The sequence below is a fragment of the Psittacula echo genome, assembly GCF_963264785.1.
Source record: "Psittacula echo genome assembly, chromosome: 2".
NCBI lineage: Eukaryota > Metazoa > Chordata > Aves > Psittaciformes > Psittacidae > Psittacula > Psittacula echo.
In genome coordinates this window covers 153,419,780-153,444,763 of record NC_137737.1, presented here as the reverse complement: position 1 = coordinate 153,444,763, position 24,984 = coordinate 153,419,780, and the positions used below count along the sequence as shown (strand labels likewise).

Below are 24,984 nucleotides of genomic sequence, written 5' to 3'. Positions count from 1 at the left end.
TGGAGCAGTCTGTTCCTGAAGTACTGCACCGTGTGGAAGGATTCACGTTGGAGCAGTTCATGGAGGACTGTCTCCTGCAGGAGGGATCCATGCTGGAGCAGGGGAAGAGGGTGAGGAGGCCTCCCCTGAGGAGGAAGGAGAGACAGACACGATTGGGATGAACTGACCACAATGCCCATTCCCTGTCCCCTGTGCTGCTGGAAAAAGGTAGAGGAAATCAGGAGTGGAGCCCTGGAAGAAGGGAGAGGGTGAGGTTAGGATTTAGTTTTTATTTCTCATTTCTCTACTCTGATTTGATTGGCAATAAATTAAACTGATTTCCCCATGTCAAGTCTGTTTTGCCTGTGACAGTAACTGGTGCGTGATCTCTCCCTGTCCTTGCCTCAAGCCATGAGCCTTTCACTATATTTTCTTTCCCCTGTTGAGCTGAGGAGGGCAGTGACAGAGCAGCTTTGGTGGGCACTTGGTGTCCCGCCAGGGTTAAACCACTGCATCAAGGCTCCCCACATTGCCAATGAAGGGAGCAAGCCCCAGTGCCATGGTTGCTCAGTGAATGCATTTAACTTCGAGGCTACAAGTATGAGTTGAAAGGGTGGGATCGAGGTGTGTGTCCTAGCTCTCGTCCAAGCTGTTTGTGGGGAGCAACCCAAGAGCTTATCCACCTCTGTTCACCTGCTCCATCATCCCTAGGTGACTTGTATTGCCCTCTGCAGGAACACCACTGTCTGCATGAGGAACCTGTGGATAATGTCACACTAAGCACCGTATTTACATCTCTGCAACCTCAGTGACCATGACGTTGTGCAAATCTGAGTAGATGCCTTTACTGTGAGGGTGGTGAGGCATTGGCACAGGCTGCTCATAGAAGTAGTAAATGCTCCATCCCTGGCAGTGTTCAAGGCCAGGCTGGACAGAGCCTTGCGTGACATGGTTTAGCGTGAGGTGTCCCTGCCCATGGCAGGAGGTTGGAACTGGATGATCTTAAGGTCTTTTCCAACCCAAACAATTCTATTATTCTATGTGGCTTCTTTGCCCTAGAGCAAGGCAATATGTGAAATCTAGGCTTGCATGCGCGCATGGAGAGGCATAGCTAGAAAACAAACAAATAAAAACCTTGAATTGATAATATGTACCCCGTCACACTCAAAAAATGATCCTGAATAGGATAGGTGACAATAACAAGGTGGGTGACAATAACAAGGTGCAGGTCTCCAAGGTGCAGGTAGAAGCAGCAGGTAACTGGTGGCTGGTGCCAGGCAAACCAGCACTGCTGCTGCCGGGGGGCCCTGCAGCCCTTTGCAGGCACTGACGCAGCTGGTAGTGCTCGCTCTGTCTGTGGTTTACTGTATCATAAAGAGTTCCACATGCGTTGCCCCCTCCTCTCTCCCTCCTTGCCTTTAAACAGATGGCATTGAAGGACTTTGCCTTTCTCTCCCCCAGTCTGTTTTAGGCTCTCACTGCCTCTTGTCATGTCACGGGTGATGTCCCTGACAGCTGACTACTGCGCCAGCAAGCTTTTCCCTTGTCCAGAACCCAATCTGTTACAAGGCTGCCTAATAACCCCCTCCTCCTCCTGCAGGCACAAAGCACCCACCCCGAACGGCTGCTCTGGTTGAGCATCAGGCAAGGAGCACATAGAGACTTGGCAGAGATCTATGGGAACAGCAGCCAGCTTCATCTTAAACTAATTCTTACCCCTGCCAGGGACAGCTGCCTAACAACTGCTTGGAGGCTGAAACACAGCCCTGGAAAAGAGGTGTGAAGAGGGCTGCAAAAGGCAAAGCAACATTTCTGTTATTGTCCCAGCTTGAATGAGTTACCTTTGAAATGCTGAATGCAGTGGGAAAGGCAAGGAATGGAGTCAGGAGCAGGGGATGGATGTTGCATCTCTGCCTCAAGCTCTGTAAGGGTGATAAAGATGGATGGCCGCAGGCTCGGTTACCCCTTCTCCATCTATAAAGCAGAGCTGGCAGCTGCGTGCCTTGTGCACGGTGGTATTTGAAGGGATTACAGTAAAAAAGGCTTGTGGTAAAGAGTTGTCCCGGGGCTTGAACCGGCTCCTTGTGTGCCGCCTTCTCCTCTTGGTTTGCTCCCAGGTTAATCCTCCCACAGCAAACCAGCCTCAGTGGGTCAGGAGGTGACAACAGCGGTGATGATAAGTTCTGTTCGGTGACACCTTCCCAATGCGCTTCAAAAGTGATATTGAAGCCCTGTCTTTGGGGGTGTGCGATGTCTGTGTATGAGTGTGACAAACGATGCTGACAGCCAAAGCGGGATGTTGCTGAAAACAGGGGTAAATTGGGGGTTTCTCACTTTGAGGAACAGCAATCCTGAGGGATTTTGCTCTGGCTTCATGGGGGTGATGGGTGGCTGAAATTGTGGAAACCAGTAAGGGGCGGATGCTCAGTATCTGTGGGAACTTAGAGCCCAAATGAAAGCACTGTGTGCTTTGTTTGTCACCGTGCAGCCTCAAACACCACCCGGATTTTGTCACTTCAGGTCTGGCATTGCCAGGGATTTATTGTATTTTTCTTAATTCTGTTTTAATTCTTGACTGTCTGGGACTATTGGTGTCTTTGATTTCTTTTGCTTGCTCATCAGGAAGACAGCTCTGTCTTCATTTCTTAATTAGCTTGGTATTTCTACAGTCATTTAAAGATGTCTAGCCAATTTGAAGCAATGCGCGATATCTGTCAAGCCAACTTTACACATCAGGGCTAGATAGCCTGGGGACAGGAGGACATTGCAGGCCATGTGCACTCTCACAAAGCCATGTTTTCTGGGCTTGGGGCAGGTATTGCCTGCAGGAACCTCACCTGCATATAAGGGAATGTTGCTGACGGGCATCTGGGTAGCAAAGGGGTTTTATTCCTCCCCAGTAGCACTGATGGGGCTGCAGAAACTTCTTAGTTCCCTTTGTCTGCTGTGATGATGCTATGGAGCCCGGCCACTAAATGTGGAGCTCACCCCCATTGTTTGTGTAAAGCTGGTTTTATCCTGCCTGTGTTGAGCAACTTGAGCTGAAAATCACGTTTTCCCCATCAATGCTATGCAGCTCCAGCCCTTTGCAAAGGATGAGTTGGAGAGAGCGCCAGTAACCCCCTAGGGCCTGTAGTGATAGGACAAGGAATAATGGTTTTAAACTATAAGAGGTTAGATTCAGGCTAGATATAAGGAAGCAATTCTTCACTGTGAGAGTGGTGAAACACTGGAACAGGTTGCTAGATGCCCCATTCCTGGAAACACTCAAGGCCAGGTAGGATGGGGCTCTGTGCAACCTCATCTACTTGAAGATTGTCCCTGCTCTTTGCAGGGGGGTTGGACTAAATGAGCTTTGAAGGTCCCTTCCAACCCAAATTATGCTGTGATCCTAATACAAGCCATGGGGAGGAAGAGGGTCAATATCCCTCTCATTTGTTTCAGCTCCTGCTATAGAAAAGAGTTTTATCACAGTGGGAGGTTGGGTTGGTTTGGACCAGCAGGATTTTGAACAGTGTATAGATCCTTGCATGCCCCCTACCTCCCTGCATACAGCAACATGACTCATATAAGGGTTAATTCCAGCTGTAAGCCCTGTCAGCAGGGCAGTAAACCTGTTCCCACACGCTTCCTGCCCCCAGCTAATCCATGCAAATCCTCTTTCCTAGTACCTTCTCCTCTTTCTTCCTCTACCTTGGGGTGAAAAGGTGAGGACAAAGGAAAGTTACGGAAATGCTTTAACCATTTGGATATGTACAAAACAGCAAAACTAATCTCCTTAGGTAAAGCGTAGCCCCTGCTGTCCCTCTGAGCTACATGTATGTGGCTGTGTGCAGTCTGCTCAGCCTATGTTCTCCTCCCCACCTGGCCCAATGCATCCCAGGACTTTCCCTATCATTCCCAGCATAGCATCATGGCCTGTAAATGAGGGATGGGATCACAGGCTGAAGCTGTTTCCCAGGCCATGTGTATCTGGAAGGTGGGGGGCATTATTTCTGTGATTGTTCAACCTGGAGAAGGCTCAGGGGGAACCTTATTGCTGTCTACAACTACCTGAAAGGAGGTTGTAGTGATGTGGGGTCGGTCTCTTCTCCCAAGTAACAAGCAATAGAATAGGAGTAAATGGCCTCAAGTTGCCCAGGGGAGGTTTAGATTGGATATTAGGAACAATTTCTTCCTTGAAAGGATTGTCAAGCATTGGAACAGGCTGCCCAGGATTGAGTCACCTGGAGGTATTTAAAAGATGCATAGATGCGGCACTTAGGGACATGGTTTAGTGGTGGACTTGCAGTGTTAGGTTAATGGTTGGAATCAATGATCTTAAAGGTCTTTTCCAACCTAAATGATTCTATGTTGCATGATTCTATGATTCTTGTACCCCTACATGGCTGTGCAAGCCAGAGTGCAGCTTCAGCAGCACGTGGATGCTCACAGACGCTACAAGGCGATGCTCTGAGGCGTTATCCAGAGTCTGGCTTTGATTCAGGGCTGAAAGGTTCACAGCATAGTGCTATATCTGAATGCTGGTCTTGCTTCAATTTCTTTCTTTAACACTGTTAATTAAAAGAGAGTTTGGGGAAGGGCTTTTTTTAGCTGTTTTCTAAGCAAGGGATGGTTTTAAATCACTCGGCGAGGCAGGAGAATTTCCTTTACAGGCTGTTTTCAGACAGAGTTAGACAAACATATTAAAACAGTCACGTGTAACTGGTTGATGCCTTCTTTGCATGGGAGGAAACCTCTCAGCACCTCACCCAACTATGAACGAATGTCCAGAACTAAAGCCAAACCACCTCTGTTTCGGGTGTCAGGCAGGAGCTGCACCTCACCGGATGGCTGCCTGAGATTAGCAGCACTCGTCTCCTTGGCTTCCTTTCTGGCAGACAGTAGCTCTGTGAACAGAGATGACTGTATGTATTTGCAAATCTCAGGCAAAGTCTTTTTCCTTCCGTATGCCATTTGCTGTCACTGTGAGCCCTGTTGCCATCTCTCTCCCACACTTCCCTCACTGTTTCTTATACAAATCAGTGATGCACCAAATCTGCCATGCACGTAAATCAGAGCAGGGTCAATGAAATTCAGAAGTGAGAAATACAGGAGGCTGTAAAATGAGAACCATTTACCTCAGCTGCAAGTTTGGAAACATCTCTGCAGCAGCAACGCCAGCCACAGGGAACTTGGATCTTCTAAACAAAGACCTAGGAGTGATCCATCAGTCTGTTGAGGCACAGGATGCCCTGGTTTCCACCATCTTTTCCTAAGGATACAAACACCCCAGCAACAACAACTACCATGTTCTGTTCAACGTTCCCCTTTTAGAGCATCTTAAAAACAACGATGCCCTTCAGCTGACGCAACAGCTCCTCCATAAGAAGTCATAGGTCAGTTCTCCTCTGGGAATATTTAAGCTGTATTTGTAATGACTTCCCTTTGGATGCAGTCATTATATTTCAGCATTCACTTCATGGGGTTTTTTTTTTTAGGAAAGAGGGATGTAATAAAAGCGATTACAAACTCACCTTACCCAGTTTAAAGCCAAGGGCAACTGTGTGTTTTAAAGAGTTTCTTAGTGTACAGTTCCTGGCAAATCCTTGAGAGGTTTTGATTAAAGGTGAAATGACTTAATAAGGGCAAATCACAAATAAAAATCCTGGAGTTTCCACTTACAAAGCAAACTTTTTGACACAAATTGGTGGCTCATTTAAAAGAAACCCCAAAGCCCTAAGGCTCTGCTGCCTGCAGTCAGTGGGGACTGTTAGCCTTTAACACTGTGCCCATTAAAACTTGCCAGGAGCTTTATTGCTAGAGTAAGTGGTGATATTTGTGTAAGCCCTGTTTTCAAAGTTATCATGAAACTTTTCTTTGTCCTGCATTCACTGCAATACTAGTATGCACAAAAGCTTGCAACAGAAAGAAAAAGCTTCCCTGTCCCACCAAAACTGGAGGGATGTTTCAGATAGAGAAAGGATATTGCAATAAATGTGGGATCCCATTCTCAGTGTTGAAAGGGAGAGGTGACCTTGAACCAGAAAACAGAATTGAGCTTTAGATATTGCTGCTCTGTGGGGTTTTGTGCTGCCACAGTGCTGTTATGGTCACTTAAGGATAGTGACCCCAAGGCTGAAGATGTGGTTTGTGACCAGCACCAAACAGCCCATGTAGGGCTGGTGTTAATCTTTCATTGATGCAGGATTAAAAGTTCTTAGTTTCTAATGTACCACCAACTGGGCAGATGTTGGGAATTATTGTTCGGGAAAAGTAAGCAGTGTGGGCTTTCCCATCTTGGTTTGATAATCAGAGCCTAAGAACAGTGACCTTCGCTGTTCCACTCTTCATCATACGTAAGAGTAAATCCAGATTGATGTTTCCAGCATCTGGCTTTCTATGGCCTGGTATACTAGGTAAGATGTGGTTGGCAGCACCGCAGAGTGCAGGACCAAAGTAATATCGAATTGATCACTGCTTGCTTGTGTTAAAACTCCTGATTTTACAAAATCGATGATTGATAGTATTGATGACTTTTTAGAACTGAAAATTTTAGCACTAAATAAATGAAACCCTTCCTCTGGTATTTATTCCTGTATGGATGAGTGATAGTTTGAATTTCTCTTTGAACCAGAAAGCCTTTAAATATTCAAAGATTGCTGGCTACCTTAGCAGTCTCTCTTTTCATGTTTGAACAATCTAAGTAAGACAAGTGGAAAATATACCATAGTTTTGTGCATGTCTGCGTGTGTTTCTCCAGCATTCAGTTATCAGCATCCACATAACTCAGTATTAACATTTTTAATGTACTTCAGGATTCCCAGTCCAACGGCTGTATGTGCAGCTCTGATGTATGCAAATCCATTTTGCATGCAGCTCTTGACATATTTTCATATTCAGGATTATGAGAAGACTTTTCTGTGCCACTCTGATGTGTGCTAATCTTTTTTTCTCCAAATACACTTTGAAAGTCCAGACAAAAAGACAAAATACCTTCCTCACTGAAATGCTGTGGGTTTTTTCTGCACCCAGGGTACCACGTAGTCTAAAGCAAAACTCCCACTGATGGGGTGCCAAAGGGCCATACTCATAGTGCCTGCTCTGGGCAGCTACTTCTGTCCTCTGGGTACTAGAGACAACCTAAGATCTGATAGTCTTCTGGATAAAAGGCAGTCTGAATCATTCATTTCTTTCTTGACTGCCAACACCTTTGTAGGTGTAGGACAAAAGCTGGAATGGGAACATCACCGTACACACAGAGGCAGGGTGACACCTGGGCTGGGAGCAAGAGCACACAGTGCATTTGGATCCAAATAGGTCAAGTACTCTTATTAGCGATGTATAAGTGATCAATCAAAGTAGGTGCCTTGTGGCTTTGTAATTCTGGCTTGTAACACAGTATATTAGTTATCAAATGTGTTACTTGTATCTGTGATATATTATTAATGTATTATTGATATTATAAACTTACTGTGGCTGCCAAACTCTCAGAAGTGTGAACAATAAATGGAAAACACTAAGTATTATTTTTCCTTGTCATAGCTTGCCCCAGCTGCTGGGTCCAGACTATGCACAGATGCTAAAACACCTTTGAATTTAATTGCGGGCAGTTTGACACCTTTGTAGCACCAGAAAGGCTAAACAGAAATCCCAGGTAAATGAAGGAGAAAATCCCTGTGGTGTCATTAAACCTTCTCCAGAGTGGATTCAGTCTGTCTGATGAATAAATGTTTAATGCAGAGCCGTATCAGTCGGTGTCATCGATTGTAAGAGAAACGCTGTTGGTTTAATGAGAAGCCCATCAGTGTGAACTCCAGTTAACAACCTCACATTGCCAACAGCTGCTTGGTATTGCTTCAGGGCAGGAATCCCAGCAGAGTCGGAGATGCTCACATGAGCACAGAAATATGTTCCCGAGATTTTAGGGATTATTGACAATGCCATCAATATTATCATTATCATCTAATCTTTCTCTGCGTTTAGAATTATAATGCCATGAGGGTCCCTGCAGTGTGCTAATCATTCTCCTAATATCAGAAATCACAGTTCCATGTGTTCCATCAGAAATCCACAGTTCCATGTGAACTACTGTATTGATAATCATATGTTTCCCTGCAGTTTTAACCAAGAAATTGGTGAATGTTTTTGAGCTGCATACCCATAGATAGCCTAGAAAAGTGCCTGCTGTCAATGTGATTGAGTTCCGTCCTGTTGGGTTTGCGTGGCAACATTTTGGTAGCTGGGGGAAGGCTTCTGTGAGAAGCTGATAGAAGCTTCCCCTACGTCTGATAAGCCCAGTGCCAGTCAACTCCAAGATGGACTAGACACACTAGCCAAGTGTGATTTAGCCCTGCAGGCAGCTAAACACCAAACAGCCTTTCACTCGCTTTCCCCCCATTGGCACAGGGGAGAGAATTAGAATAAAGGTAAAACTTGTGGGTTGAGTTAAAGACAGTTTAATATGACAGAAAAGGAAGGAAAGCTAATAATGATAAAGGGATATACAGAACCAGTGATGCGCAATGCATTTACTTACCACTTGCTGACCAGTGCCCAGCAGTCCCCAACCAGTGGGCCACCACTGCCCAGCCAACTCCCTCAGTTTCACTGTTCAGCAGAGCAGCATATATTGTGGGATATGTGTTTGGCCAGTGTGGGTCACTGTCCTGGTGTGTCCCCTCCCAGCTTCTTGTGCCTTTCAATCGTCCTTGCTGGCAGGACATGAAAAGCTGAAAAGTCCTTGACTTAGTGTAAGCATTGCTCAGCAACAACTGAAACATTGGTGTGTTACCAACATTACGCTCCTAAATTCAAAGCACAACAATGTGCCAAATACTAGGAAGAAAATTAACTCTGTCCCAGCTGAAACCAGCATACCATGGCCAAGCCAGTGAACAACAGTGGCAGTGCCCAGAGGAAGGGACCCACACGGGAGCAGCCTGTTCCTGAAGGATGTGCCCCATGGAAGGGACCCACACTGGAGCAGCCTGTTCCTGAAGGGCTGAGCCTGTGGAAAGGACCCACGATGGAGCAGGGGAAGAGCGTGAGGAGTTCTCCCTATGAGGAGGAAGGAGCAGCAGAGACAATATGTGATGAACTGACCACAACCCCCATTACCCTGTGCCACTGAAGGGGAGGATGTAGAGAAGATCAGGAGAGAAGTTAAGCCCAGAAAGAAGGGAAAGGTGGTTTAGGATTAAGTTTTTATTTCTGATTATCCAGTCTGATTCGGTTTCTAATAAATTAAACTAATTTCCCCAAGTCACATCTGTTTTGCTCATGATGGTGATTGCTGAATGATCTCTCCCTGCCCTTATCTTGACCCATGAGCCTTTCAATGTATTTTCTTTCCCTTGTTGAGTTGAGGAGGGCAGTGGCAGAGCAGCTATGGTGCGTACCCAGTGTCCAGCCAGGGTCAGAACACCTCCCACCTTTCGTTCCGAGTGTTCTACAATCTCATATAATCCTGTGTCCTCACCTGTAATCCTATAAAACTGAAACTAATGCACGCACAGGAATTCTCTTCTACAATACTTCAAGCTTGCATCTATTTCTACTACTGCTGTTGCCATCCTTTATTTGTCTTTCTGTATTTGGATTACCTTATTGTCTCTGGAGAATTGGCAAGACTTTAAAAGAAACATAGCCCAATATGAAGGTAAAACCTAAAAGAAGAAGTGATATTTTTTTTCACCTTTCTCCTAGCAGGAGTGAAAAATAAAGCTCTTTACAATTGTAGTTTAGTTTGAACTGCTCATTGTCTTGCTTTCTTGTAATTACCATAAATAGCCATTTTCTAGGAGGTTTTTTTGCAAAATGAAAACTAGAATTTTGCATTTAAATGTCAGAGATGCTTCTTATTTGAAAGTTGCTTGAAACGGAAAATCAAAGTAGAAAATAATTGTATCTTCTGATTCAATTTTGACATTCTGATCACAAAAACCCCATAAAGTAAACTGTGCTTGAAAATCTCCTTGCCAGCTCTACAGTTGACCTATCATGAACCATCTAAACACTGAGCTAGGTGCAAACACACATAGGTGCCTGGAAACCCCTTTGATAGCTCCTTTTTCCCAAGGACTGGGTAGCAGAGCTTTGATCCCAGCCTACAGATAACCTAAGGGCATGGGAAGGTCGAGGGATTACAAAGGCACTCTGTTCACCGTGGACTCTGTGCCATCAAAGGTTGTCAACAGGAATCAAACAGCAGTTTTTATGTGTCCAGTTTCTCCTTCATGTTTTTAAGCAACTCTTCAAAGTAGAGCTATTCACAGAGATAGAGTGAATGAATTTTAGTGAGTGCATTTTAGCTTAGGATTTTCGCAGTAGTTATTGTTTTCATTGCCCCAGCTTTAGACTCTCAGTGTTCCAGCCTATATATAAAGACAACACAAAAAGTCCTATCCCGACCCATTCATGGATGTTGACCTACCACAGAAAAGCTCCCACAGTAGCCCAGCGCGTTAAACCTGTGTATCTGTCCATCATTGCAGACTACAGGATGAAGAAGGAAAATAATATCTTTTTAAGAGCTTATAGGAATATATTTGCTATTTAAAACAACAGTGTGTGGGGAAGGGGGTTTGGAATATATGAATGAAATTGAAGTACCACCAGAGAAGCAGAGGTGCCATTTCTTGACAATAGACTGTGTGCAAAGATGTAGCGCACCTCCAAAATCACTTGGCAAGAGAGGCTGTGGAAGATGTTACTGCCAGCAGCTTAGTTTCCTACTGCTGGTTTTCAGCACATCCCTGGTAAAACCTGGCAGCCTCCACCCTCTCAGCTGTAATCACTGCTGTTCATGGCTTGGATGGACAATGCTCTCATTCTGCGGCTCCTGTTTTGTCCTGAAAATGCTTGGTCTGAGAGTTGAGCCAAAGGAATGGACCACAAACAGGTCCGCATGGAGCTGCCCGTTAAGTTTGAATTCACCATCCTTTTCACCGGCCTCCCCCGGTTTATCCCATGAAGAAGACACCAACAGACCAGTTTGCAAAGGGTGGTTGCTTCATGGTCTGCAGATGTGCCTGGGCACTCCCTTGGCACGTAATGACCTGGAGAAGTTCAGACTGGCACGTTTTGGTACATTATCAGCAGGACTTTTTAACGAGTCTGACAGGATACCAAGCCTGGCTGCAGTAACAAAGGGTTATTGCATAAACTGTTACTTATTTACATTATAGGTCCTGTTGGAAAGAATTTGACCCTGAGTTTATCTCTACAGCCAGTCATCCGTTTGTTTCCCAGTGATAGGTGAATGTCATAGTTGCATAGCTGCTGCCACCAGGGGAGGGAGCTGGGCCCCCCTGCAGCCTTGTCTTTCACCCCAAGCCTCCTTTTGCTTTTCTCAAAGCTGAAGAACAGCTCTATGAAGATACGGTAGTAGAGAGCACAGCATTTATCAAAGAAGTGGCAGTTTGATTGGGATCCTGGAATGAATTTGCAGCATCAGCATTTTTTATTCATACAATCATAGAATCACAGAATGGTTTGGATTGGAAGGGACCTTAAAGCTCATTCAGTTCCAACCCCCTGTCATGGGCAGGGACACCTTCCACTAGACCAGGTTGCTCCAAGCCCTGTCCAACCTGGCCTTGAACACTGCCAGGGATGGGGCAGCCACAGCTTCCCTGGGCAACCTGTGCCCACCACCCTCACAGAGAAGAACTTCTGCCTAAGACCTCATTTCAATCTCCCCTCTGGCAGATTAAACCCATTTCCCCTTGTCCTGTCACTACATGCCCTTGTAAAAGGTCCCTCTCCAGATTTCTTGTAGATCTCCTTTAGGTATTGGAAGACTGTTATAAGGTCACCCTTGAGTCTTCTCTTCTCCAGGCTGAAGAACCCCAACTCTCTCAGCCTGTCTTCATAGGAGAGGTGCTCCAGCCCTCTGATCAAAGGATCATAAATAGTTTGCGTTGGAAGAGACCTTTACAGGTCATTTAGCCGAACCCCACTGTGATAAGCAGGGATATCTTCAACTAGATAAGTTTGCTCAGAGTCCCATCCTACCTGGTCGTGAATATTTCCAGGGATGGAGCACCTTCCACCTGTCTGGGCAACCTGTTCCAGTGTTTCACCACCCTCACAGTAAAGAATTTCTTATCTATATCTAGTCTGAATGTAACTTCTTTTAATTTAAAACCAGTAACCCTTGTCCTATCACTACAGGCCCTAGGGTATTACTGGTACCCTCCCCAACTCATCCTCTGCAAAGCAGGGGTGGAGCTGCATAGCATTGATGGGTTAAAATGTGATTTAGAGCTCAAGTTGCTCAACACAGGCAGGATAAAAACAATATTTGCTCTAGGCCAAACACCCTTACAGGAGTTGACTCTTGGTATGGGAGGGAGGAGGAGGCAGTGAAGGACAAAACATCTTCGTCATGGTGGAAGGAGGCAGGGACAGCAGCTCTCAGCACTCAAGGATACGGGCAGGTTCATGACCCTTTCTGAGCCAGAAAGCCCTTTCCTCAGGCACTGTGAGGGAGTTTTCACTTCCAGAACGTTCAGCAACGTGTGTGTTAATGTCTGCCAAGACAAAGATTTATTTTGAGGCAACAGAATGCAAATTCACCACCCAAGGTTCTGTTAATCTTACACACATATTATATAAAATGCTGTTTGCTTACCCTGGCTGCACGGACCTGTTACGCATGTGGGCAGGGCAGGCTGTGTTAGAGTACCAAGGAGAACTCCTGTGTACCTGGCCAGCCCAAGCCTGCTCACTGATAAGATGCAAGTAGGTAATGATTTCATTTCAGATGCTGGCACCTAAAACGTCCTGCATTTATGCTCCATAAACCACCTCCAGTTTTTCTTTTCTTCACTGTGATGGATGAAACACAGACTAATAGCTGGCTACAAATCCAAGGAACATGGAGGAGTTGCTGTCTTCAGATTTGTCTAAAGCTACTTTTTCTCATGGCTTAAATGTCCCTGAATGGTTTTGTTTGCTTGATGAGTTGGATTTGCTTGGCGTGAGCATTTTAATAAATCAAAGACTGATGCACCAACTGTCTTGCCTGACTTCAGTGCTGTGACCCCGTCTGACAGTGGCAGTCGGATTTAGATGATCAGGGTTGGGGTAGAAGAGTTACAGATCATTTTCTCCCTGATTAAATGACTGGTGAGACTTGGGGCTGCTTTTGTGTGGCTGTGGGTACATGGGACAGCAGCACCTATGTCATCCCTTTGAGCATTTAATGATGTGCAGAAGAGAGGAACCAGTTAGCTCCAAGGAACAAAACATAGTTCCATTTTAATTAAGTTATGGATGGAAAAGGGGAAAGTCATGTGGCAGCTGGTGCTTTTCCAACATTGCATGCTGTGGTGGCTTTTTGTGTCTGAGGATGGGGCTAACCTTTGCCTGCCAGTGCCATGGTGCCAGGACCATGTGAGAAGTCACACCACGAACAGACTGAAGTCACAGGGGTTGTGCTGGGGCACGGGCTGCATCCTCTTGTGTGTCCAGCCCTCATGCAGCCTTCTATGCTTGGTAAGACTGATCTCCTGGAGCTGGAGGAGGTGGAACAGAGGTCTTGCACGGGCTCCCAGCATCATCTGGTTAAGTGTGATTCACGTTTCTGCCCTATGTTTAACTCTGACGGGTTGCCAGGCTGTCTTATAATTGCACAGTCTATCTCACGTAGCAGAAGTCTCATGCTCAGAGGTCTCTGGCAAGGTGTCAGACCAATGAAGTGTTTCTGAAATGTCAGCCAGCTCCGGGCAGTGGGAGGCAGGCAGCGATGAGCCAGGGCAGGGCAGACAAGCCTGTGGTTTGGAGTGAAACAGTCCCCTCCATTGTTCCTTTAAGCACAGACCTGGGGCGGAAATTTATGTGTATCTTTGCAGGGACAGGCTTTTTGCTGCCCCAGGATGACATCTTCTGAGACTACTCTGGGCCTCTGTGGATGTAGTAAAGCAACATTTAACCTTCTGTCCTCTCCAAGGCCAGGGCTTTCAGACCGAGGGTTGCTCAAGTAGTTACGAGGAGTGCGGATGGAAAGTCACAAAACAGCAGGAAGGATGCTTGAGGCTGTACTGTTTGTGTTGCCAAAAGGCTTTATAACAGCATAGCTGTGAGTGCCTTAGCTGGGAAACTAATTCATCTTTGGAGGTTTTGCAAGGGGAGCGGGATCTGAGCTGTGCTTCTGAAAAATGGGCACTCACAGTTCTGCTGCCAAGACCTTTTAGCACAGCACTTCTTGAAGTTGAATTCCAGCAAATCTCAATTCCTTGCAGTATACTGTTTCCAGCTGTAAAATACTGTGGATCATAGAAGGGTTATGTGATGGCCGCCATCAGTCATGAGAGAGCTGCAGCCTTCCCAGCTTCCATCAGGGAAGGGTTGGTATGTGGGGTTTTTGTCTAAAGGACTTTGAGACCTCTGGACTATTCAGGCAGTGAACGGAAAGCTGGAAATACCTCTGTACAGGGATGCTGTTCCCTGTTGCCTCTGTGCTGTTCTGCCCAACATGCTGTGTCTGGATAATGCTGGCAACTTCAAACTAGTGAAGTGTGTTTCACGCTGGGGATTTAATGTGAGTTACTGGCTAGAAGGCAAAAGCTGGATCCTGAACTGTCAGCATCTAATGTGAGCTAACAGAGATCTCCCTGAAGTAGTGCTGGCAAAGTAGGCATCAAAAAGGGGTCAAACTATACCTTAGTGTAGAGGGATATTTACAACTTGGGGGGATGAGAGGGAGTGCAGTGATTTCTTTTCTTACTTTGTTTTCATTATTATTTTCCACATCTTTTTTTTTCATTTAAAACCTATCTCTTCAAAAAATAAAAATCAAGAAATAAATCATTCTGCTAATATTGTGTGACTGACCACACAGATCTTGTGCAATCCCCAAATGCTTTTCCCCTGTACCCTATAACATGTCCCTTTTGCGCAGGCAGCAACTACCCTCAGTCTCAAACATGCTCTGGTGCTGTGCATCCAGGTGGGCTTCATGTCTGGACACAGGGGCTGAGGCTGTCCTGGACTGGCCCTGGGAGGGACCCAGACAGGATGTCATTTCTTCTGAGTCCTTATTTCAGGTTCCCAGCTATGTTTGTGCCATTGTGCTCCTTTGGGCTGATGCAGACTTTGATGGGCTGATGGCTCCTGGGATGGGCCTTCGAGCCTTTGGGACAGGGTATTATTTAGGCTGCCCCTCCTGCCGTTGTCTTTCTGTGCTCCTTTGTGGGTGTGCAGATCAGCTTTGCTTTTATCACATAACAGAACAAGTGCGGTGAGAATTCACTGCATTTGTAGGTGGATTTGTCAAAAGATATTTCCTGAAGGTGTTAAGGATTGCTTTATGTTAGTCCATTGAACTGATGGGGTTTTATTCTTGTCTGTTAATTGCCAAATTGGCAAGGGACCAGGGACATTCTTCAGATTGTGAGTTCACAACAAAAATAAAGATCTACCCTGGAGAAAAAAAAAGGAAAAAAAAAGAAAAAGAAAAAAAAAAAAAAGCTCTTTCTGTTCCTTCTTTCTAAAATGTGAGAACCCAGTGGGTTGATCCTGGTATATTTTATAATATAAAAGATTAAGCTCTGCTTCCCTTTAATCACACTGGACCCACTCTTATGCTCAGGACAGATACTGGAGGAACGTGCTCCATCTTCTGAACCTGCCCCTCTCTGCTCTTGCCTGGGTCACTGCCATTTCACATTTTCCCTGCACTGCATGCCACCGGCAACATAAATTATGTTTATTATTATTAATTATTATGTTTATTATTATTAACCCTGACATAAGTTAGTTATCCTGTAGTGTACAGGGGTGTCGGACATGGAGACAAGGGTATATGTAGGAAGGAGGAGAGGTGGGAAGGTAGCAGGGGAAATCCAGACCACAAATAACACCTTAAGCACACAATCACTTAAGGTAGCTTAATCTGCTGCTTGCCTAGGCTGGAGGCACAGAGCCGCTGCACACTGTACTTTAACTCTGTTTAACTTTCAGGGGACCATAGCTGGGATGAGAGCTGGGCACGTAATTTAAGTCTCCGTATGTGAGGTCCCCAGAAATACTTTCTGGGTGTGAGGCCAAAATAGCCTGTTCAGAGCTGTACCAATGCCAAGGTCACGCGGAGGTGTGTTGATGAGGACCCTGGTTCGTATCACACTGCTCATGTATAATGACTTAAATTAACTATCGTAAATAGTATCAGGAGGTGAAAGTTTCTTGGCAGTTAGAGTCGGCAGCCCTGCCTGGTTTCCTACACCAGCTGCTGCTTTGTCATCATCCCTGCCCTTCCCACTCCCCATTGGCGAATCCTATGGAATCCCTTTTGTGAAGATTTATGTATATATGTGAGCAGAGGGAGACACAGGGATGGTCTGAGATGCAGTGCGAGATGCTGGGGCGAGTGCAAGTACTGATGTCTGGGTTGGATCCAGTGTGTGTTTTAAGGAGGGAAAAGAATGGTCCTGATCCAAATCACAGTGAACTTGATGAAAGCATTTTCCATTCATTTCAGCCTTCCTTCTCTTCAGGCCCTAAATCACATTTATAGTCCCCAGAACCTTTCTGTCAGGTTATATATATATGTATTCTTTTTTTCTATCATGAGTATCCATAGGAAACACGGGCATTCATAGGAAACTGTAAGCAGCAAGCACTAAAATAGAGTATCCGGTGTTTATTTCCACACTAGAAAAGGGCCTTGGGAGTTGTTCTGGTTTCTCACCTTCCCATCACGTGCTATAAAGGGCAGGATGATTAGGAGTTTGGAGACACTGCAGTCTGCTGAATAAACATGGGTTTGTTTGGAGTTTGCTTTGGTTGGTTGGTTTTTTTCCCAATTCTAAATAAGTTTAACCTTAGTTCAGTTGCAAAAAGATAACCAGTACAAACAAATGGTGAGATAAGTGTTTGTTTCGGAAGCCAGAACTGTTGTTTTAATGAACAATGCTCCATTTTATAGGCTTTTCCAGGAAAGGCTGGACAATCCCCTCTCTCTCCTCCACTTAATAACAGAAGAGCAGGAGCTGTGTTTACAAATACTGACTTAGCCAGCATTAACAGCAGTAGGGGTTCCACCTGCCAGCATCACAGCTCTTGAATTATCTGCTCCATAAAGGGAGAATCAATCTGCTCCTTGCATTTGGCATTGTTTTGGTAGGGTTGGAGGCTGTGGGTTTGTTTAGAGTAACAACAACGTCTAGATTAGTAAAACAAATGTGTTTGGGGCTGCTCTCCAGCTGGAGTGGACAGGGCCGTGCATGGGGACTGTGCTCTTAAGCTCCCTTTCTACCTCTCCAAGACACAGTAACAGCATCCCCACCACCTTTTGGGTTGTGATTCCCAAATTAAGCAGGTTGGAAGCTTTCTGGTTAGCCCCAAAACTTCCTTCTGAAAAGCTAAAGTGAGGACAGGATTGTTCCCTGGTGCTGTTTAATTCGCTGGTGCAGGTGATCCCAAGCAGCCAGGGTTAATAAAGCCTTTTGTTGTCCAGCCGGACCCACTTGTCAGACCTTGAGCTCCTGTAAATGCATTTGTAGGGGCCAGACTTAAAAGAAATCTCAAGGCATTTGGCAAACAGCCGCTAATTGAACAGCACACACTACCCATCACGTGCTGCGGATGGGAAACATGAAGTAGAGCAAAGGCTTAAGACCATTGTCTGAGGCTCCTGCCTTTGGATTTGGTTTTATGGGACTCAGTAAATATTTACATGCTGCTTCTACAAACCAGGCCTGTGCTGTTTCCAGGACACCCTGACAAACCCCATTTGGCCTTGCAGATCCTCAGGAGAAAAGCCAGCAGCAAAGCTAGGGATGTTGTACCCAGCCCAGAGCCGTTGCCACCAGATGCACTTCTCCATGTCTGCATAAGCATTGGATTTGGGTCCTGCATCAATGTGGCGCACAGAATGGGTTGGAATGATGGGTTTTAACAAACACAGTTATAGTTTTGCTGTTTGTTTGCTGGTCTGAAGCCTGCAGCTGTGCAGTGAAGGAGACTGGTGCTGGGCTTTTTGCTTGTTCATAAACTACATGTGTTCTGACACAGATGCTTCTGTGATGCTTTCCTTCTTTTTTTTTTTTAACCAGAAGAGTGTTGTTTAACCAATGGCACTTTGGGGGCTTTTTGCAAACATCCGAACTTTGAAAAACCACAGCATGTTTTTCTTCCCACAAAACAATGGCATCGTGGGAGGAAGTAATCCACTTTTTGACTTTAAAAACTCGTTTAAATCACTGCTGCCAGGCAGGGGACACCAAGGGGGGAGCAGAGAGCAGCTCCGGGTCCCTCTGTGTCCCCTGAGTCATTGAGGCAAAGCATCTTCCTGCCTCTCTGCCTGGCTCAGGATCCCATGGGAACTCTCTACGATCACCGGCTGCCCTCACCTACCCTTCCGTGGCAGGAAAAATAGCAATAATCCATGTGAAACAAAGGCCATTTATACTTTGATTTCCCCTGTCCCTCCCAGCACATACAAGGTTTCTTTGAATCACGAGTTCAGCCCCATTGCTTAAGAAATTAAGCTGGTTGTGGGGAGGAAGAGAGAGGAACGAATTCTTCTTCCTCCCAGTCCTGCTCCTCCTTCTTTGACGAGTGCTTTTTGTTCAGCTGCTTTGAGTTATGAATACTTTGCTGCGTATCTTGCGGCTCTTAAGGTCAGTGTAAGGGGAGGAGGTGAGTCATTGCTCAAACTGTAATTCAGATACAGCCAGAGCGACGAGGCTCGTTCAATAAAAAGGGACTCAGTGTCCACAGGTCTATTCTCTGCCCTTTTGGAAAGATCACCCTGAAACTTCTCAATATGCAAATACCGCAGCAGAAATCACAGCCGGTGCTGCTGTGTCAAGGGCTCTCTGGGCTGATGGCAAGTTTTGGGATGGGCAGAGAAAAGCAGAGGAATTAAGTTGGGAGGAATGCAAAATAAAATATTCTGACAATAGTTTTTCTGTCTTTTTTTTCTGTGTGTGTCTCCAGGCTGCAAACTGCTCTCCATGGCTTATATGGACATCAAAGCGCGTCTTCCTGCTGGAATGTACATCCCTGGATGATCTGATCCCATCCTTCGTGAGCTAACTTCTGAGATACAAAATAAATAACCACCCTTGTCTTTCTGCAGTCTGCTTGCTTTAATTTATGGCTTGCTCCCACACAGAAAACCTAAATTCTAATGCTGATATTGCTCTCCTCTAAATCTTCTGGAACGTGGAAGGACAAGGGTCCATCTTTGTTGAACGTTTATAAGGAGGAACTATCAGCAGTGGAAGAGACTTGGAATCACTGTGAGGAGGTGAAAGGAAATACCCAGCTTTGCCTTTTTGAAGCCTATTTTGGGAGAAATGTAGCTTCTTCCCATACGGATGGAGTGTGTATGTTCAGCCTAAGCCTGGGGTGGTAACCAGCAGGTGCCTGCAGCATCCTTTCCTTTTTGCCTTACGCTGGACCCTACATTGTGCTTGACAGCAGAACCTGAGTGGGAAAGATGGTCGTCGTAAGGAGGAAGAACGTGAAAGTGTTTACCTTCGCCTTTCTGCTCATCACGGTAACATCGTTTCTGCTGAACTACACACACCAGGTGACCACCAACACGTGGGACCCGAGGCATCTCATCATGCAGTTTTCAGAGCAAGTCCAGAAGCTCTTCAAGTACCCCAAGAGACCCTGCAGCTGTCGCACGTGCATCTCAGAGCTGGGACATTCCCTCTGGTTCGATCAGAGATTTAATTCAACTATGCAACCTTTCCTGACCTCACAAAATGCCTTGATCCCAGAAGACAGCTACAGGTGGTGGCTGGTAAGTGGGAGGTGTGGATGCAGCCCGGTGTTTGTGCGATGGTTGTGGTGTCAGGCTTCGAGCAATGCTGAGCAGATCGTGAGAGCTGGTTCCTGCCAAAAGCTTTTGCCATCTCAAGCTGACAAGGAAGCAGAGGTGGAAGAATGTGGGTGTTTGTGCTGCTGTTTAGCTTGTAGGCTAAACATGTTCACTTGCTCAAAGACAGAAAAGTCCTTGGCAGAGTTAGGCGGTGAATCCAGAATTTGCAAATGTTAATATTGCCTTTTTCTCCCTTCCCTTGGAAAGACCGGACTTTGTAAGCCACCCTGTGTGTCTTCAGATGGTAAAAAGGGCTTTTGCCATCCATCGAGGTAGCAAAGCAAGCTCATGAAGTGTGTAATTCTGTTGGGGCTCTCCCTATCATAAGATGTGGAGTACCACATCCAGCTGGAGTCCTCAGGATAGTAAAGACGTGGACCTGTTGGAGAGGGTCCAGAGGAGAGCCACAAACATGATCAGAAGGATGGAGCACCTCTTCTATGAGTAAAAGCTGAGAGTTGGGATTATTCAGCCTGGGGAAGAGAAGGCTCTGGGGACACCTTATTGCAGCCTTTCAGTACATAAAATGGGCTTGTAAGAAAGATGGGGAGAGACTTTTTAGCAGGGCCTGTTGTGATAGGACGAGGGGTGATGGTTTTAAACTAAAAGAGAGTTCTTTTAGTTTTTAAACTGAAAGAACTAAGATTCAGGCTGGATGTGAGGAAGAAATTCTTTACAGTGAGGTTGGTAAAATACTGGCACAAGTTACCGAGAGAGGTGATGAATGCCCCATCCCTGGAGCCATTCAAGGCCAGGCTGGATGTGGTTCTGGGCAACCTGATCTAGTTGAAGATGTCCCTGTTTATTGCAGGGTAGCCACGGGTCACTGGGAAGGAGCAGCTCTAGCTTATCCTTGAGCAGGGTGGTCCAATGAGTATCATGACAGCTAGTGGATACCTTCTTCAAAAGGCACACAAGGGAAGAAGGTGTATCCCGACGTTTTGCCTAATCAAAGCCCCTTTTATTTCCTCTTGAAACAAGACATTGATTAAATTCATTCCTTATGGCCTGCGCTGCTGAGCTGCTAACACATAGGTTTTGGCTGCAGTGACCCCACTGAAATCACAGTTTCATTATGACTTGCTTTCTCCTTCTTCTGGAAAAACAGTGTCCCTGTGCTCTTCTTTGAACACACAACAGCCAGCGATGAGCACAGCAACCGAATTTGGGGCTTTCAGCCCTTTCCAGGCACTTTGGGGAACCCCCTCCGCAGTCACCTGCTTTTGCAGTGAGGGCATTTAGGTTTGGAGGAGGTGTTGAGTGCTGTGGGAATGAGGCTGTATCTGATCACTTCTCACTCTGCTGGCTGTTGCATTTACAGAAGAGAAAAAGAGATGCCACTAAACAACAGCTTTATCTGTTGCATAAATGATACCCTCATTTTAAAATTAAACCTTCCTTTTTGCTATGAGTCTCACATACTCCAGGCGTTATCCTTTCACCATCTCCTTGACCATGACTCAGATTTCCCATCATTTGCGTTTTTCCTTGCAGCCCCAGACACCTTTCCTTCTGGTCCCCACCTTTCCTGTGTTCAGAAACTATGCAGATGAAGCCCTTACTTGACATGGTTTAGTGGTGGTCTTGGCAGTCCTGAGCTAATGGTTGGACTGATGATCTTAAAGGTCTTTCCCAACCTAGTTGATTCTATGATTCCATGAGATCTTAGCTGGGCTTCGCTGGAGCCATGAGAAGGGAAGATGGCAAGCTCAGGTCCTAGTTCCACTTGCCCTGAGGTGAGGTTTTACCAGGGACCTGAGCTGATCTAGCAGTTGGCAGTTTTGGGGGATGAGGTGATACTCCAGTTCCAGAGGATGAGGATGTTCATGAACACCGTGAGTGTTCAGGCTGGCTGTGAAATGCCTCCTGATAGTGCCTCTGAATGCAGAAATGGGGAGCACTCAGCACGTTGAGGATGTGCTGGGGACAGGATGGGATAGTCAAGCCTAAATCCTGTCATCGGTGCAGAGGCTGTGCTGGTGGGCATGGTGCCTCTGCTCTGTCCCCAAGGGCTAGCGCATCACCCCTGGGCAAAACCACACTGCATTCTGCACTCAGACCTCACTCAGTTTTAAACATGAGGTTTGAATGCATCCTCTCTTAAAAGAAATTAAAAAGGAAGAACAAACTTTGGACTCCTAGTACAGAACTTTGAATTTCTAATTCTCCTTGTAGTGAGTCTGAAAAAACCAGAAAGGCACAAATACCTCACTTCAGCTCAACCAGAAACAGATTTTTTTGGGGGAGGGTTGTTTCTTTTTCAGCTGAACTAAAAAATAGTGACTTTCAGAACTGCCAAAAGTATTTTCTTTTCTCTCCCCACCCCCAAGTAAAAGCTTTTCATTTAATTTTCAGGGCTGTCGGACCCTATTTTTATTGCTTTCAATTATTTTTTTGAATTCAGGTCAAGTTCAAAGGAAATGCACCACTTCAGAACACAAAATCAAAGCACTTTTTTTCTTAGATGGTAAAAATAAAACTTCTGAGATTTCTATACTTTTCCCACCATATTTTTTTTCAGCCAGAACTTATCTTCAGCCAGATTGTGTGAAATATTTTGGTGTCTCCCAAAACTTCATTGTCTATTGGCAGTCAGTTTCTTACTGAAAATACATGCCCTAGTCTGTGGTAGATGGAGAAGGTGCCCTGACTCCTCTGAAAGATGCCTCTGGGTAAACCCAGCTCCTCACTGCAGCCTGTTTCCTATGTGCATGTTGCTTTGGGTAAGCCTTTCAAAGACAGTCAGTGTCATTTCTACAGTAATTCCCAGGTGCATCCTGTTTGCACTCCTTTTTTCATTGTTCATTTTTAGGCTCGTCTTCAAAGCGATACTGAGATTTCAGCCGGTCTTAAATGAAACGTTGCTCGTGGCCATGTGTTACTCTCGCTTGCTTTGCCAACTCAGTAATTTGTGACTTTTTACTATATTTGTACTTAAAAGATGAGGCGTGAGGAGACCTGAGATTTCTTAAACATCATTTCATGGGAGAAATGGCTGTGTTTGCTCTCAGGAACTGACTTCAGACAGCGTGCTGGTTTTGTTATGCTGTAACTGAGATGACAGCGACTGCACTGGATCTGTTTGCAATGAGGCTGTGACTTTCCTGTCACAGGGAGACCCATGCGATACGCTTGGACTAAACACAGGCAGAGTCCTTGCCAGAGAGCTGTCTGTCACCAGGCTCAGGATGACCTCCCTTCCCATTAACCCTGTTGTTTTATATGTGAATAAGGAACATTAGTATTAGTAAGGAGCATTAGTATCCCTCCACTTGTAGGAAAGTGAGGACTGATTTCAGAGCCAGTGTTTGAAGTGAAGTGACATTTGGGGCTAAAGGATGGGGTGGTTTCACTTGCTTACATCTCTTCATATGGCTGCCAGGATGCTTCGTTTCCTTCTTTTCCTTCCTTCCTCCTCTCTCTCTTTCTTTTCTCTTCTACTTGCTTGTTTCTGTCTATTCTTGTGTCTGCCTTCCCTTATCTTATGCTCAGGAACTGGGAAAGTCTCAGGGCTTTGGAAGTCACACCTTATGTTATGTGACACATTTCTTGCTGTTTATGTTATCATCCCCACCTCCCTGAGCCGGTTCACCTGCAAGCTTTTCATTGTTGTTCCATGACACAAGTGCTGTGGATGTAAGGAATGAGGGCAAACAAAGAAACTATGCCGTTAACACAGCATAGCACTTATTTATAGCTTTCTAGTTTCATTCTCAGGGGTTTTGGCATTGTTTTTGGTGGTCAGAAGGTATTAAAAACATGAGATCAGAACCTGATGTTCTAAATCCAAAATAAGCCTGTTGAGGTTGATGGATTAAAGCTTTCATAAGTAAAATCAGGCTCACAGTTCCCTGGCAATCTTATCTGTAGCACATTGTTCATAAACGTTACAACAATTTTTATCTTGAGTCTTATGATATTTGAGGATTTTGCTTTGGGTTTTTTTAGGAAGAAAGCTCAGCTCATGGGGCCATGTGATCAGCCTATTGAAAACAAAATGTTAGCTTTTACTCATTGTGTTTGTAAGAAAAAGTGCAATATACAGCTTAAAAGACTTGTAAACCGTATGGCAAACAAAGAGGGCATTACAAATACATGTGCTACACTGATTTTTAGGACAGCAGTAGAGCTACCTGGCACCTGAGTCATGCATTTTGAATGCTCTTTGTAGGAAATCTGCCCAACTTCTTGGATCGCCAGAAGTCTTTAAAACTGGGACGCTCTCTGTCACACTTTGAAAGGAATACACAGGGCTCAGCACACTGAAGGTAGCAGAAGGTGGTACCAAATCCAGCCCAGGTCCCAGGCACTAGTCCCAGAGCCTGCTACATGCCCAGTCCTACCTGGTGTTGTACTGCTAGGGTGCAAGCAGGGCATTTACACCAGCCTTGGGCCTATGAGGACAGATGGATCTGGAGGTGATCCAGACTCATGGGACCCTCTAAGCACTGCAGTGTGCTCTGCAGAGCTGCAGACATCCTGCAACCAGAAACAAAGGCACACAGAGCTGGTAGAGGAAGGGTCTTTGGTCCTTAGAGTGGCATGGAGGTGACCTATGAGCCATGGAAGTCAGAACTCATACAATTTGGCATATGCATATCATTGTAGGATATTTACATAAAGTATGCACATTACATTCATATTTGAGAATACATATTTTTTGACAGACACATGATTAAACAAACCCCAAACTCTTGAAAGCCTCTATATCCTTCCGTTTAATCTGTTTGATGCATAGTAATTGCAGGACATTAAATATGACAATAATAATGCCATATTTTCCAGACCAAGGAGGCATGTTTAAAATTGATGGTTTCCTTTTAACCTCTCCTTCCATCTGCAAAATGGAGATTACCTGGATTTGCCCCACCAGGCTGTTGCTAGGATTAATCTTTGTTCAATGCCTTATAGCTGCGAAGCGCTGCATCAGTATTAATGCCTCCGAACTGCTGCAGCGAGGCAATTAGTAGCTATGTAAAAGAGATTCTCATGGGGCTTTATTCCCTCTTTATCATTTAAAAACAGTTAAAAGAAATAGAAAAGGCACAAGAAAAACAGTATTGCTACACCAAATTCGCCAGGCTGCCTGGCTGTGTGCTCACAGAGCTGCAGGACCCAAAGTTATACCTGCTTGTCCACTACAAAAGTGGACATCTGTCTATAATATAATATAATATAATTTA

The 24,984-nt window shown here is 45.3% G+C and overlaps 1 protein-coding gene across 2 annotated transcripts in view; it reads left to right on the top strand.

Moving 5' to 3' along the window:
• The window catches only part of ST3GAL1 (ST3 beta-galactoside alpha-2,3-sialyltransferase 1), a 71,619-nt gene that overhangs the window by 29,247 nt on the left and 17,388 nt on the right, over positions 1 to 24,984 (top strand). For both annotated transcript variants that reach the window (XM_080610258.1, XM_080610257.1), the window contains one exon: positions 18,907 to 19,723. In XM_080610258.1, coding sequence (XP_080466384.1) covers positions 19,412 to 19,723 — 312 coding nt within the window. In that variant the 5' untranslated portion in view covers positions 18,907 to 19,411. The remainder of the gene's footprint in view (positions 1 to 18,906; positions 19,724 to 24,984) is intronic.